This window comes from Macrotis lagotis, chromosome 1 (genome assembly GCF_037893015.1).
Source record: "Macrotis lagotis isolate mMagLag1 chromosome 1, bilby.v1.9.chrom.fasta, whole genome shotgun sequence".
NCBI lineage: Eukaryota > Metazoa > Chordata > Mammalia > Peramelemorphia > Peramelidae > Macrotis > Macrotis lagotis.
Window position 1 is genome coordinate 856,058,697 of NC_133658.1, and position 14,546 is coordinate 856,073,242.

The following is a 14,546-nucleotide window of genomic DNA, read 5'->3' on the forward strand; positions in this document are numbered from 1 at the left end:
TAGTAGAAAAGGTCACAAGAGAATAATTTCAAATAGCTTAAGTCTTACCATATGATTCAGAGTTAGTGAAGAAATCTATATCCAGGTTAAGTACTAAATAGGGAAAGAACTGAAGAAAAGTGTATAGAGCATGGCAATAGAAATTGAGGATCAGTCTCAGAAAGATGGTCCCAGGATCTATGAAACAGATGAGCTTACCCAGAGTCTGGAGGCATCGAAGTAAATACAAGGTGAGAGTCTAGGGAGCCCTTAGTGACTGGCAGGAGGTAAGAAGTTAAAAGGTTTTCAAGATTTTATAATACCACTTTATCTTCAATCAATATGAACATGTGCCTTTAGATGATGGAAGAGAAGGAAGATAAGGGCAGTCAGTGTATTTAACAGGTGGCCTGGCCTGGAATCATCCCAGGCAGAGGGGGAGGCACAGCAGCCTTTGCTTCCCAGTCAGGTTAGCAGTCTGTCTAAGAAGATTTGGAAAAGGGAACATGCAGTAGGAAAGACAAAGTTCACCTTCCTACCACCTACACATGCCTATAGGCCTCTGACCATGCACTGACAAAAAGCTACTGCTCTCATCTCAGGGAGGATGAATAATGCCCCAAATTCTCTGAATCTGGAAAGTGTTTAAGAGTCAAAACTCAGGAGATAATTATTCCCCACCAGCTGATCTCCAATAGTGGATCAAGTTGGTAATCCCAACCTTGCTAATTAAATGCAACAAACATCTCTAAGCATCTCCTGTATGCAAGAATATGTGCCCTGCACAAGGCAGTTATTTTAAGATAATGTTCCTTTCCCCACCCCAGCCTCAGTTATCCCCATATTCCCTCTTTCTATGCACTTGCTGAGGAAATGTGATAACACAGCCCGTTTTGCTCGCCTACCTTACTGCCAGGCTTAGGTCCCCTCTTCTTTGGGAATTTCAAAGGTTCCACTGACTTGGATGGGGTGATGGGGTGGTGAATCAGGGTCTTAGGTGTCCGGCCTCGCTTCTTGCCTGGTTTGCGGCCCCTTTGCCCTGGCTGATGCCCCAAGACAGCTTTGGTGCCACTGTGCATGCTGGGTTTCTCAGCGCTTGCGTCAGAGGTGGGAAAAGGGTTCTTTGGAATCACAACTGCAAGAAAAAGACGGTGTCATCCCTTCTTCTCGAATGTTATAACTCCCATCCCCACCAATGGAATAAGACCTAGCCATTCCTGTAGGAGATGAAAATAAGAACCTCTAAACAGAACAGAGCTCCATGCTTCTCCCTTGCAAAGGCCCTCATATCTCAAGAAAGCAAATCCAACAGGATCTACTGAATCCTTTGGGTAGACTTCACTCAGGCTTTTATAATCCTCAGACAGCTCAGGAATTTTGTTCTCCCCTGTTCCTTCTTTTCCAAGGTGCCTAGTAATTTTTGACTGAGACATTTCAAGTTCTTCCTTTGCCTTCGTTTCAAAGATGAAGCAAAAAGTTACACCCACACCTCAATTTTCACATCTACACAATGAGGAAGGGGGAAAAGATCATTATTTTAGGTCTCTTGACCAGGACTTACAGTCTCTGGATCCACATTAAAATACTGAACAAATTCACAATTTCATCCATGTTGGTAATTGCTTCACTGTTGCAGATTACCCTAAATCCCTGCAATGCCTTTGTAAATATTTTCATTAGATGCTGGTGCCAAAAGTCTTCTGGTGACAAAGCTCTCTGAGTTTGGCTCTGATCCACACACAGTCAGCCCGCTGACAGCCAGGACTCAAAAGACTTTCCAGCTTAATAGAACCTGGCAATAGCTGCAGAATTTGTGCTCTGCTGGTATTGCCTTTGAAAGCCTGGTCACTTCTATAACATAAGATATTGGAGAAGGAATATGATGGAGATTCAAGTCTATATGTAAGAAGGAAAATGTATCTGATCTGACTAGTCAAAGGTCAGTGTTGTTCTTTTCATAGAAGTATCCCTGACAGCCTCATTTATTACTACTAGAAAGAATATTTTGCTGATATACTTTAGTCAGGTTTTCTCCTGCAAAGATTCTATATTCTTCTGGGAAGCTGTCTAGGGCTTTATTCTTTATGGGGAGCGATGATTCTCACAATCCAAAACTTTCTCTCCTTGTTGCATCTCCTAATCTACTAAATCAGATGTGTGTCCCCAAGTGTCACCTTTAACTAAATGAAAAAATGCTACAATACAAGGTTGTAACAACAAACCAGGTAAGCCCTAGTCATTCCTGAAAATCAGCTCATGTGTGGCTCACATGCCAGTTATTAGCATAAAAGCAGTCAAATCAACAGCAGAAACTACCTTTAATGCTAATTTAAAAAACTTTAATAAATGGATTTTCCATATTTCCTATTGGGACGCTTCAAGAATTTTGACAGTTCCCATTTTTTTTTAGGTTTTTTGCAAGGCAAATGGGGTTAAGTGGCTTGCCCAAGGCCACACATCTAGGTAATTATTAAGTGTCTGAGACCAGATTTGAACCCAGGTACTCCTGACTCCAGGGCCAGTGCTTTATCCACTGCGCCACCTAGCTGCCCCGATAGTTCCCATTTTGAAGCCTTATCTGACATTCTGCCTAAGCTATTAGGGCACAGAAAGAGTGCTGGGAAAGTTGTCAGGAAAACTAGACAGTTGTAGTCTTGGGAAAAGACCAAAAGGTTTACAAATGAAAACCCTTGATTTGAATTTTAGCTCCTCCAGGTATAAGGTGTGAACTTGGGCAAGTCCTTTCACCATATCTAATCTATTTTCTAAGCTGAAAAATAAAATGATCAATTCTTTAGTGAGAAACAAAGGGGATAATCTAGGTAAAATACTTTCTAAACTTTGAAGCATGATTGAGTATTTCTTGTTCCTCCTCTTCTCACCATCTTTGCTTAGAAGAGACACGTTTCTCAGTTCATTTTGATGATGGCTGGTCAATAAGTCCAGTTTGCTCCACTGACAATCATCATGTCTGCTGAAGAGAGGTGAAGTACAAAAAGACAGTGACAGTGCTCGCCTCTTAGCAGCTACTTCTTGCCTGGGTCTTCGCTAACAGCCAGCTCAAGGTAAGCTAGCTCTTTGCTCTTTGCAGTCTAAGCCTGTTCTTAAAACTTGGTCTGCCATAGCCCAATCCTAGGAAGAAGACAGAAGAGAACCATAAGGAACTCAGAGAAGAAGACTAGGTATTTAGAAGAGAAGGATAAAGAAGTAGGGATGTGGCAGAAACCAAGGGAGAGAAAACAATTTAAGGGCATTAGATTTTTCAGACCCAACTATGTACTAACAGAAACTTCTGTCTCAAAGCCTAAATATACAACTTGGGGCTAAGCATTACTATGTGACTGAGATGGTCACAGAAATTCAATCTAAGGATGCTCCTCCTGGTCTGGGAAGACAAGCAAGAAATCCTCAGGTTTAGGGTTACCTTTATCCTAATGTGTTCTAATAAAATGGGTATGGGTAATTCACATCTTCCCAGAAGAAGGAACAGAAGTCAAGAATGAGAAGAGCTGATCCAAATGGCAGAAGTGTAAAGGACATAGGATAAGCACAACAGCTCCTCCAGGAACAGATGGGCCTTGCCCCTCTAGCTAACCTACTGATTACCCATGTACCATCCCCTACTTTGCACATGATCAGTATTAACTATGCCTCTAGAAGAAGGAACAGAGAAAGGGCTGGGGAAAGGGCTAGCTAGAAAGAATGGAGAAAAGTAGCTTGTGAACTAAAGCTAATATGGATACATTTCTGTATCATTTTAAAATTGATAGAAGGCTTTCCTCATAGTACCTCCAGGTAATAAAAGTAAGGTTCAGAGATCTGAGTTAAAATTCACCATAGACAAGCCCAGTGTTTTTACTTCCTTTTCCTTGCACCAAGTTGTAAATCTACAAATTCCAGAGAAACATTCTTTAGCTACTGCTGGTGAGTGACCCCCCCCCCAAAAAAAAACCCCAAACCTTTACAAACCCTGAGAAAGCTTTTAGTTCAATATTTCAACTAAACTGTACCAAACCTGCCCCACTGTGGCTTCTAGGGCCTATTTGATAAGTAGTATTCATAGGAGGTATGCATATATGTTTAGTTCTAGATGTATTTTTTTTTTTTTGGTTTTTGCAAGGCAATGGGGTTAAGTGGCTTGCCCAAGGCCACACAGCTAGGTAATTATTAAGTGTCTGAGGTCGGATTTGAACCCAGGTACTCCTGACTCCAGGGCCAGTGCTCTATCCACTGTGCCACCTAGCCATCCCTTATGTTTAATTCTACAACTTCTTAAGGGAAACTTTCAGTCTTATTCCTGGAAATTCCTGGGTCTCATGTTTCAAGTAAGCCCCCATATTTTTCTACCTTTTCTAGTTGCCAATTCAGGAATATTTGAAAGTGGGACTAAGTGAAAGTTGTGCAAATAAGAATCTGACTGTACTTCATTAATATAGAGCCTACTCTTGAGGACTCCCACTCACAGTAAGAGGCTATTGCTCTTATAATACTTCTTAAACAGGAGACCATGTAGAAAGGTTAACAGTGGGATGATAACATGACTTCTAAGGATGAGAACCATTCCTGCCCTGGGGGAGGGAGGAGATGTTTCAGGGGCCCTAGAGCAAGGATTATAGGTTTCTAATAATACTTGCATGTTTGCTATAATAGTTACATAAACTCAAAAATCTCTTTTTTTCTCCTTGAGTACTGGAATTTCCTTAGTTCTAAGACTTTAGTCTAGTGACTTAATATTTTTAAAAGCCTGTAGTTGTAGGTTTAGTCTTCCTTTAGCACATGTCAACACACATCTCACATGGTCCAAGAACTTGACTAGGGGAAAAAATGTGTGAGAAACATGGGAAGTTAACAAAGTCACATAATTCACATCGCCCATCTACTCCAAATCTTCCCTGAAAATGGATCCCTGCTATAATAACTTAGTCAAGCGCTCATCTGGACATTATTTAAAGAGCTCCTCTCAGTGAGAATTAGACTGGTCTTTTCTGAAGTTGCCCATTCCATTTGGGGTAGCACTTCTTGTTAGACTAAACTGCCTTTTAGCAATTTCCAACTAATGATTCTCATTCTGTCTTCTGAAGCTCAACCCAACAAACAGTTTTATTCCTTTTTCTACCTGACAACCTTCCAAATACTTGGAGACTACTCTCATGCTCCCTAATCATCTCTTCTTTGTTCCTCTGAACTATTTCCATCTTGTACACATCCTTCTTAAAATGTGGCACTGGGCCCTGAACATATATTCTAGAGAGTTTCTGACTAGAGCAGATTATAGCACTCATCTGGACATTATTTAAAGAGCTCCTCTCAGTGAGAATTAGACTGGTCTTTTCTGAAGTTGCCCATTCCATTTGGGGTAGCACTTCTTGTTAGACTAAACTGCCTTTTAGCAATTTCCAACTAATGATTCTCATTCTGTCTTCTGAAGCTCAACCCAACAAACAGTTTTATTCCTTTTTCTACCTGACAACCCTCCAAATACTTGGAGACTACTCTCATGCTCCCTAATCATCTCTTCTTTGTTCCTCTGAACTATTTCCATCTTGTACACATCCTTCTTAAAATGTGGCACTGGGCCCTGAACATATATTCTAGAGAGTTTCTAACTAGAGCAGATTATAGCAGATCACAGACCTGGATGCTTGGACCTCTCAGTGTTGCTTAGGGTCATCTTAGCTTTCTGGCCTATTAGATCACACTGCTGAGTCACATTAGGAACTTATAGCCCACTTAAAAGTTCTGATCTTTTTCAGATAAACTATTCTCCAAACAAGCCTTGTTCTTGGAAGCTGATTTTTTTTTTAACCCAGTGTAACATGTTACATTTATCCCTATTAAATTCATCTTCTTCGATTTAGCCCAGTGTTTTAGCTGGTTTAGATTCCTTGGAATTCTGTCATCCTGTGTTAAGTACTTCCCCTAAAATGTGTGGTTTACAAATATGACAAATATATTATCTGTCCTTTTGTTCAAGTCACTAATAAAAATGTTGAATACCAGAGGGCTAAGTACAGATCCCTAGAGTACCACATTGGAGACTTCTTTCTAAGATGATTTCAAATCATTAAAGACTATTTTTAAGCCCTGTCATTCAATCAAATCCATATCCAACTAACTGGAGTATTGTCTAGTCCAGATCTCTTTATTTTAATGATGTCTTCTCCCCCCTCAATTAAAAGTATTTTATATTGTCCAATTTCATGTAAAGACAGTTTTCAACATTTATTTTTATAAGATTTTGAGTATAAAATTTTTTTTCTCCTTCCAATCCTTCTTCTTCAAGATGGCAATCTGATATAGATTATTCATGTGCAATCACATAAACATTTCTACATTAATTATATTGTGGAAGAAACAGAACAAAAGGAAAAAGTCACAAAAACAAAAAAAGTGAAAAAAGTATGTTTTGATCTGTAGTCAGATTTCATAGTTCTTTCTCTTGATGTGTTTGACATTTTCCATCATGAGTCTTTAGGAATTATCTTGGATTATTGTATTGCTGAGAAGAGCTAAATCTTTCATGTTATAATTAGTGTGTATAATGTTCTCCTGGTTTAACTCACTTCATTCAGCCTCAGTTCATATGGGTCTTTCTGAAAGTTTTTCTGAAATCTGCTTGTTTATCATTTCTTATAGTATGATAATACTCCATTACATTCATATACTACAATATATTCAACCATTCTCCAATTGATGGCCTTCCCTTCAATTTCTAATTCTTTGCCACCACAAAAAGTGCTGCTACAAATACATTTGTATATGTGGGTCTTTCCCCTTTTTAAAGATCTCTTTGGGGTACAGACATAATAGTGATTTGCTGGATCAAAAGGTATGCACAATTTTATAGCATAGTTCCAAATTGCTCTCCAGGATGGTTGGATCAGTCCACAACTCCACCAACAATGTATCAATGTTCCAATTTTCCCACATCTCCAAAATGTATGAATTTCCTTTTCTTTCATATTAACCAATCTGATAGGTGTGAAGTGGTGCCTCAAGAATTGTTTTGACTTGCATTTCTCTAATCAATAATGATTTAGAGAATTTTTTCATGACAAGTTTTTTTAATTTCTTCTGAAAACTAACTGTTCATATCCTATGACGATTTATCAATTGAGGAATGACTTGTATTCTTCTAAATTTGACTTAACTAACCCCCCTCATTTTACAAATGAGGAAACTGAAGACTGAGGAGAAAAATTTGTCCACGTTGGCATCCTAAGGCCTGATGTCCAAGACAAGAGTTCTGCTAGTGCTATTGTATTGCTCAGACATAGACTGTATTACTCTGGAGTCTTGTGGAATCTAGATTATTGTGTTCAGTTCTGGGCAACATATTTTTTAGAAGAACAGTAATAAATTGTAGGTCATTTTGAGAAGAATGACTAAGTTGGTGAAAGGTCTTGGTCATGACATATGAAGAATGGTAGAAGGAGATGGAGCTATTTAGGATAGAGAAGAAAAAGCAGGGTCAATGTCAGTCAGTATACATTTACACAATGCCTAATGTGTACCAGGCTTTGTCCTAAGTACTAAGGATAAAAAAAAGGCAAAAGAAATCCTTGCCCTAAAGGAACTCACAATTTAATGGGAAAGACAACAAAGAACAAAGAGAAACAGGTTGGGAGAGAGGCAAGGAGAGGGGGAAATGAGGGGGAAGGAAGGTGCCAGAGGGGTTATGATGAAGCTCTGCAACACTGGAAAAATCAGGAGCTGTCTGTTGCATGAGCAGGCTCCTTCTTAGACAAAGGGTCTGTGAGCAGCTCTCCAGGCCCCAACCTCTACCCTTTCCAGTCAAAGTGGGGAGGGGGCACAGAGGAGGGATGAGCTTCAGAACTGCTTTGCTCTTTCAGGAAGAGGAATTCTGGAAACAGTGATAAAATCTAGAGGAGAAGCCAGGTGAGAAATAATGAGGGAAGCATGAGGATTGTCTTCAAGAATCTGAGAGATTCTTATAGAACAGAGACAGAATTTAGATAGAATTGACAGAGAGATTTCAGGTTCAAAATAGCATAATGGATAGAGCTAGGCTCAATCAAGAAGACCTCTGGAAAAATCTCATCTCTGACACTTGCTAATTGTAGAATCACAACTTAATCTCTTTGATTCTCAGTTTTTTTTATCTGTAAAATGGGAATGATACTCTTTAGTCTCTACTTTGTTCTAAAGCTCAAATGAATGAAAGGGTATTACACAACTACTTACAATCTAAAAAGCATTGTGAGAGAATGAATGTGAGGCAGCAGGTGCTTTATTTAGTTAGCCACAATGAGATCATGTTGTTTGTCCATGACATCAGGGAAGGGATGCCATGACAAGTACATGAATTCGATTTGGGTGAGGGAATATTGGGTTGAATCACTAGCCTTATTTTCTTCTCTGGAGTCATCTGAGTCTTGGCCAGATATGATCAGGATGACTGGAAACAGATCAGATCAGATCAGATGGATAAGATCAGATAGAAACACAAATGATTATTTTAATAATAAGAATTCTTCTTTAGGTTTGAGGTCAATACAAAGCTCTTAATAATCAGAAGTATCTTAAAGTGGGATGCCCCTGCACTTGGAAGCTTATGTCTCCCAGAGATGACTACCTGTTGGGAGTTCTTGTTCAGGTTCTACTGAGTCCCCAGAGGCTACATAGTCCCTTTAACTCGGCAAAGCCAGAATTCCAACCAGTTCCTCTGACTCTCAGTTCATTGTTTTCACTGGAGCTATGGGGATTCAACTAGACCTAGATCTCTGAGGTGCCTTACAGACTTCACATGCTGAGTTTGGGGATTAAAATATGTGCTTTTCTGATACCCAGAGGGGCAAGACTTAGGAATAAGTATATGAAGTCATCTTAAGATCATGCCAGGTCTGGAAACAGGGAAATCACTCACATCCCCTCTCAAAAAATTTTCCCAAGTAGTCAGGCATAGCAAGAAATAAACAAAAAGCAGAAACAACCGTCTCTTCTGGAATGTTTCCATAGAAACAGATGACAGCTCCCTAGGATACAAAGTCATCAGCAACAAGCTAAGCAAAGCCAATGCCATTTAAGGAAAGACTGTGAGCCAGGTGAGGTCTCAGAAAGATTTATGTCAAGGGGCCACATTCCCTAAGGTCCTCAATCAAATCCAAGTGGTCAAAGACTAGGGCTGAGACATGGGAGGTAGAATGGGGGGTCATGTGGGGGGAGGCTGAGAAAGGATAAGATTAAGTCCATTTCAGTCAGTCCAGAAGTTCTTTCATGCTGTTACAGAATCAGTAGAGTATGGGGGTGTATACAGTTAGAAGACCTGAGTTCCAACTATCTGTGTAACCATGGATAAATGATAGGCTATAAATCTACCCCTTCTTTTATAGATGGAGAAAGTGAAATCCAAAGGGGCTATCGGAGACTAATGTGGAATTATTTTCTTCTGGAATATTGAGGTTCATTTGTTAAATGAGCCAACACCAACTCACAGAAGTGATATTCCTTAGGTATAGGTCTGACCAGAACCCTCCCTTTTCTCCCTCCAACCTCCCTGTTTCTTTTAGGATAAATAAGAACTTCTCTGTTCAGTATCGAATATCCTCCCAAATCAGAGTACTAGGCTTGTCATGTATTATCCCACCCCTGCCACTCCCCCATATATGCTGTGTGCCAGCTATACTGGTCAACTTGCTGAGTTCCCTGGCCAAGCTATTTTGCACCCACATATGTCTTGTTCTCCCTTTTCATCTGAGGTTCTTGGAACCCTTGGCTGTTTTCAAGGCTGAGTTCAAGAGTCTCCTTTTTTTGTTTGTTTTTTTGTTGTTTTTGCAAGACAATGGTATTAAGTGACTTGCCCAAGGTCGCATAGCTAAGTAATTATTAAATGTCTGGACCGTGTTTGAACTCAGGTCCTCCTGATATCCACTGCACTACCTAGCTGCCCTCAAGAGTCACCTTCTTCAAGAGATTTTTTTCCCCATTTCCTCAAATTGCTACTGATCCACCAACAAATCACTGTGTATATATATTTTTATATATCCAATCTCCTATGTTCATGATCTCAGGATTAGTCTGGACTCCTCATTTTTCCTTACTCCACAAATCTGATCAGTTGCCAAATCTTGAAAGTTGTATCTTCGCAATATTCAAGCTTTTATCTCTTTTATCTCTAATTGGTCTCTTCAAGTCTTTCATCTCTTTAATCCATCCTTTACATAGCTACCAAAGTTATTTTCAAAAAAAACAAAACAGATCTAACCACATCACTCCCCTACTCAATAAACTCCAGTGACCCCTTATTGCTTTTAAGATAGAACACAAACTCCGGTTTAGCATTTAAAGGCTTTTTACAACATGATCTCAACCCCTCTTTCCAGACTTTTAAAACATCATTCTCCCTTCTCACATTCTATAATCCAGCCAAATTGACTATCTTGTGTTCCTCACATATGGCATTGTGTCACCTATCTTTGGGCCTTCATACTGGTTGTCCTCCATTTCTGGAACACAGATGAGAACATCTCTGCCATGTGGAATTCCTTCTTTATTTTATTAATCAGTCAAAACATCACAAGAAGGCTATACAGTGAACTTTTTTTAAGGTTTTTTTTTGGCAAGGCAATGGGGTTAAGTGGCTTGCCCAAGGCCACACAGTTAGGTAATTATTAAATGTTGGAAGCCTCATTTGAACTCAGGTACTCCTGACTCCAGGGCCGGTGCTCTATCCACTGCACCACCTAGCTGCCCCTACAGTGAACTCTTAATACCCTCAATCCTAAAGCTGTTTGTTTTTTATATATATGTGTACACACACACACACACACACACACACACACACACACACACAACATGTACACACAGAAATGAGTCTATATACACGTAGTTTACCCACTGTATAGAGCACTGGGTCTGAAGTCAGGAACACAAGACTTATTAGTATGATCCTGAACAAGTAACTTCATCTATTTGCTTTAGTTTCCTCCTCTAGAGTACAGGTTGACAATAAATACCTCTCAGAATTGTTGTGAGGATCAAATGAGATATCTGTAAAGGGCTTAGCACAGCCTTCCTTCTTTTCCTCTGATGAAATGCAAGCTTCTGGAGGAGAGAAATACACCCCAGTACCCATCACAGGGCCTGGCAAATAAGAGCTTAATGAATGTTTGTTGATTTACTGTGAATATTTTGTGTTCCTCCAGGAGAACGGAAGCTTCATGAGGACAAGAACCATTTAATATTTTTGTTTGTATGCTGGGCACAGAACTTTGGTAATGAAAGTGCTTAATACATGATTATTAATTGACTAAATGAGGATCGTAGTCATAGAATAGGGTTGGAAAGGCCCATAGAAACCATTGTGTTTTAATTTAGAGAGCAATTTAATTTAAAATAACAATGGGTAGAAATTAAAGGCTGTAGATTTCAGTTCAAGTTGGAATAAATTAAAAAAAATATAGGCATCTATAATATGAAAGATACTTTGTCTTTCACTAGATACTAGGGAAATGACAAGGAGTTCACAATTGTTCATCTACAAAAAATTTCTTTAACCCATTGCTATTCAGAAATGGAAGGGACTCATCTATAAGTCATCCTGATACATATCTGGCCACTGGATCCAGATGGCTCTAGTGGAGAAAGTGAGGCTGGTGACTTAGCATAGCTCCCTCTCACTAAATTCAATTCATGTGCTTGTCATGGCATTATCTCCCCTGCTGTCATGGTCTTCTTTGAGAATGAAGGACAAACATCATCACCAACCTTATGGGTGTATGGTTGTACCTCAGATTTGTATAATCACATTTCTCAAATTAATACTAATAGGTTCTCAAAGTTTAGGTATAATTGAGTTTAACATTCCAACAAATGCAGAGATATTAAAAAAATAACTTAGAGGGGTGGCTAGGTGGAGCAGTGGATAGAGCACCGGCCCTGGAGTCAGAAGTACCTGAGTTCAAATTCAGCCTCAGACACTTAAATAATTGCCTGTGTGGCCTTGGGCAAGCCACTTAACCTCATTGCCTTTAAAAAAAAAACCTAACAAACAACTTAGGATCATCATCTAGCTTCTGTTTGGTCACTTCCAGTGACAGAAAACTCACTACTTGCAAAGCAGACTGTTTCACTGCTGGAAAACTCTAATTATGAAAAATTTCTTTCATTTGTTATACTGAAATATAATCTCCCTCATAACATCATTTATTTATTCAACAAATATTAAGCACCCACTATGTTTAATAAAGAACATGTGTAGTCTCTTTTCCCTAGGACATCCTGTTTGCTCTTCTCTAGATTCTTCAATTTGTCAACATCCCTTCAAAATGCAGCATTCACAAATAATACAACACCAATTATTCTAAAATCTTTGAGGAACCAATACCTGCCCAAGTGTGCTTATAATCAAGGGGCTACTTCACAATAAATATTATTTCTATGTTTTCTTCCACTTGTGCAAATCATGGGCTTTTCACTCTATAGTGTCTACAGTACCAAATTTGAATTTTATTTTGGTTATGATCATAGGACTTAGACCTAAAAGACAACTTAGAGATCAAGTCATCATTAAATCACAGATTTAAAGATGCTAGGGCCTCTTATTTCACAAGTAAGGATACTGTGGTCCAGCAATTTGCCTAAGGCAGCACAGATAATAACCAATAGTTTGGATTAAAATACAGCATCAACTCTTAACTAGAATTCTCACCACTATACCTGTATTGTCTCAGGTCTATTTTCTTTGACATGATAGATCTCATGAATATAGATACATCTGAATAATGTACATTATCCTGTGCTACTCTTGTCTATGACCTATTATAAATCCTTCAATCATCCACAGATCTTTCCTCTAGGTCCCTTGACCTTACATGGACACGTGGAACACATGAGCTGCATGGTATCAAGTGCCTGAGGTTGAATTTGAACTCAGGTCCTCCTGACTCCAGGGCCAGTGCTCTAGTCACTGAGCCACCTAGTTGCCCAGTGTGCCATGTTAGTACAGTGGTAAAATTTTTAAAAAATAGCCTTTAACAAAAGAGTCTAAAAAGAATATATAAGATAGAAACATTACCAATGTAAAAAAAGAAGAGGCTTGTTATTTATTACTTTAGAACAAAATTTGTTGGAACTTACATGGTCATAGAAACTCTAAGAAGACAACAGAATATCTGAATCTACAGTATGGAATATTATAAACAAAGGTCAAATAAAAGAAAAGGCAAAATTGTCAGTGATTTGCAAACAGCCATGAAGAATGAACATCTTACAATGAAAAAAAATGAGCATTTAATAGTCATATGGATCAAAGATTACCAATAAAAACCCTTTTTTTCTTAGCAGAACAGACATTCAGATGAAAGCTTCATGTTTGTTTAAGTCAGGGCAAGAAAATAGAAATGAAGTAGACTGAAAGTAGAAATGAAGTATCTTGAAATCAAATTTGTACTAAGGTCCTCCTGACTGCAGGGCCAGTGCTCTATTCACTATGCCACTTAGCTACCCAGTGTGCCATGTTACTACAGTAGTATAAATTTTTAAAAAATAGCCTTTAACAAAATAGTCTAAAAAAAGATATTAGTTAGAAACATTGCTAATGGTCATAGTAACTCTCAGAAGGACAAGACAACAGGACAAGACAACAGAATATCTAAATGAGCATCTAATAGTAATACGAATCAAAGATTACCAATAAAAACACAATCTTTTTTCTTAGCAGAGAAGTCGTTTGTTTAAGGTAGGGCAAGAAAATAGAAATGAAGTAGACAGAAAGTAGAAATGAAGTGTCTGAAGAAACTTTAAGTTCGTGCTAGTTTTAATGCTTTAAAATTTGAGCTCAACTTCATAATTTTAAAATTACTAGAGAGGCAATTAAGTTCAGATAAGAACATGACAGTTTGATACTTTGAACAAAATAACAGAAGAAAGTAGATACACTGATCAACCAATTTTTTTTAATGTGGACAAAACAGACTTACTTTAGGAAAGGTGCCTGCCTTTCATGACATATTTCTTTTTTTGTTAAGTTTTTTTTTTTTTTTTTGCAAGGCAGTGGGGTTAAGTGGCTTGCCCAAGGCCACAAAGCTAGGTCATTATTAAGTGTCTGAGGCCGAATTTGAACTCAGGTACTCCTGACTCCAGGGCCGGTGCTCTATCCACTGTGCCACCTAGCCAGCTCTCATAACATATTTCTAAAAAAAGCAAAAAATCAATTTGGATTTAAGGTATTTAAGGATTGCTTAACAATTTTATTGAGAAGTAATGCAGAACAGGATTTTAAATGAAAACCAAAATTTTTTATTGGTTTTGAAATCTGCATTGAAAGAGTGTACAACCATTAATCATTTCCAGTTGTTTGAAGGTCAAATAAGAAAGCATAGTTGACTAAAGCTATTTCCAAAAGACTGGTTTTCAACCCAGTTGCTGAAAAATATTGCAAGATAACAATATTATATTTAAAGTATTTCTAATTTTAGAGAATGTCCTATATCATTCAACTAGACTTGGTTCATTATGTAAGAACATGAGCTGTGCAAATTTGCCAATATGTAAGTAACACTCTCTGCATCTATCAGAGTATATATGAAGATTTAGAGAAAAGGAAG

The 14,546-nt window shown here is 38.4% G+C and overlaps 1 protein-coding gene and 1 long non-coding RNA gene across 19 annotated transcripts in view; one reads left to right on the forward strand and one right to left on the reverse strand.

Moving 5' to 3' along the window:
- Positions 1-14,546, forward strand: part of LOC141508823 (uncharacterized) — a 71,397-nt gene that overhangs the window by 42,803 nt on the left and 14,048 nt on the right. For all 6 annotated transcript variants that reach the window (XR_012474510.1, XR_012474511.1, XR_012474506.1 and 3 more), the window contains one exon: positions 2,875-3,044. This is a non-coding gene — a long non-coding RNA (uncharacterized LOC141508823). The remainder of the gene's footprint in view (positions 1-2,874; positions 3,045-14,546) is intronic.
- SCMH1 (Scm polycomb group protein homolog 1) overlaps positions 1-14,546 on the reverse strand; it is a 156,500-nt gene that overhangs the window by 26,730 nt on the left and 115,224 nt on the right. For all 13 annotated transcript variants that reach the window (XM_074217760.1, XM_074217759.1, XM_074217758.1 and 10 more), the window contains one exon: positions 885-1,114. In XM_074217760.1, coding sequence (XP_074073861.1) covers positions 885-1,114 — 230 coding nt within the window. The remainder of the gene's footprint in view (positions 1-884; positions 1,115-14,546) is intronic.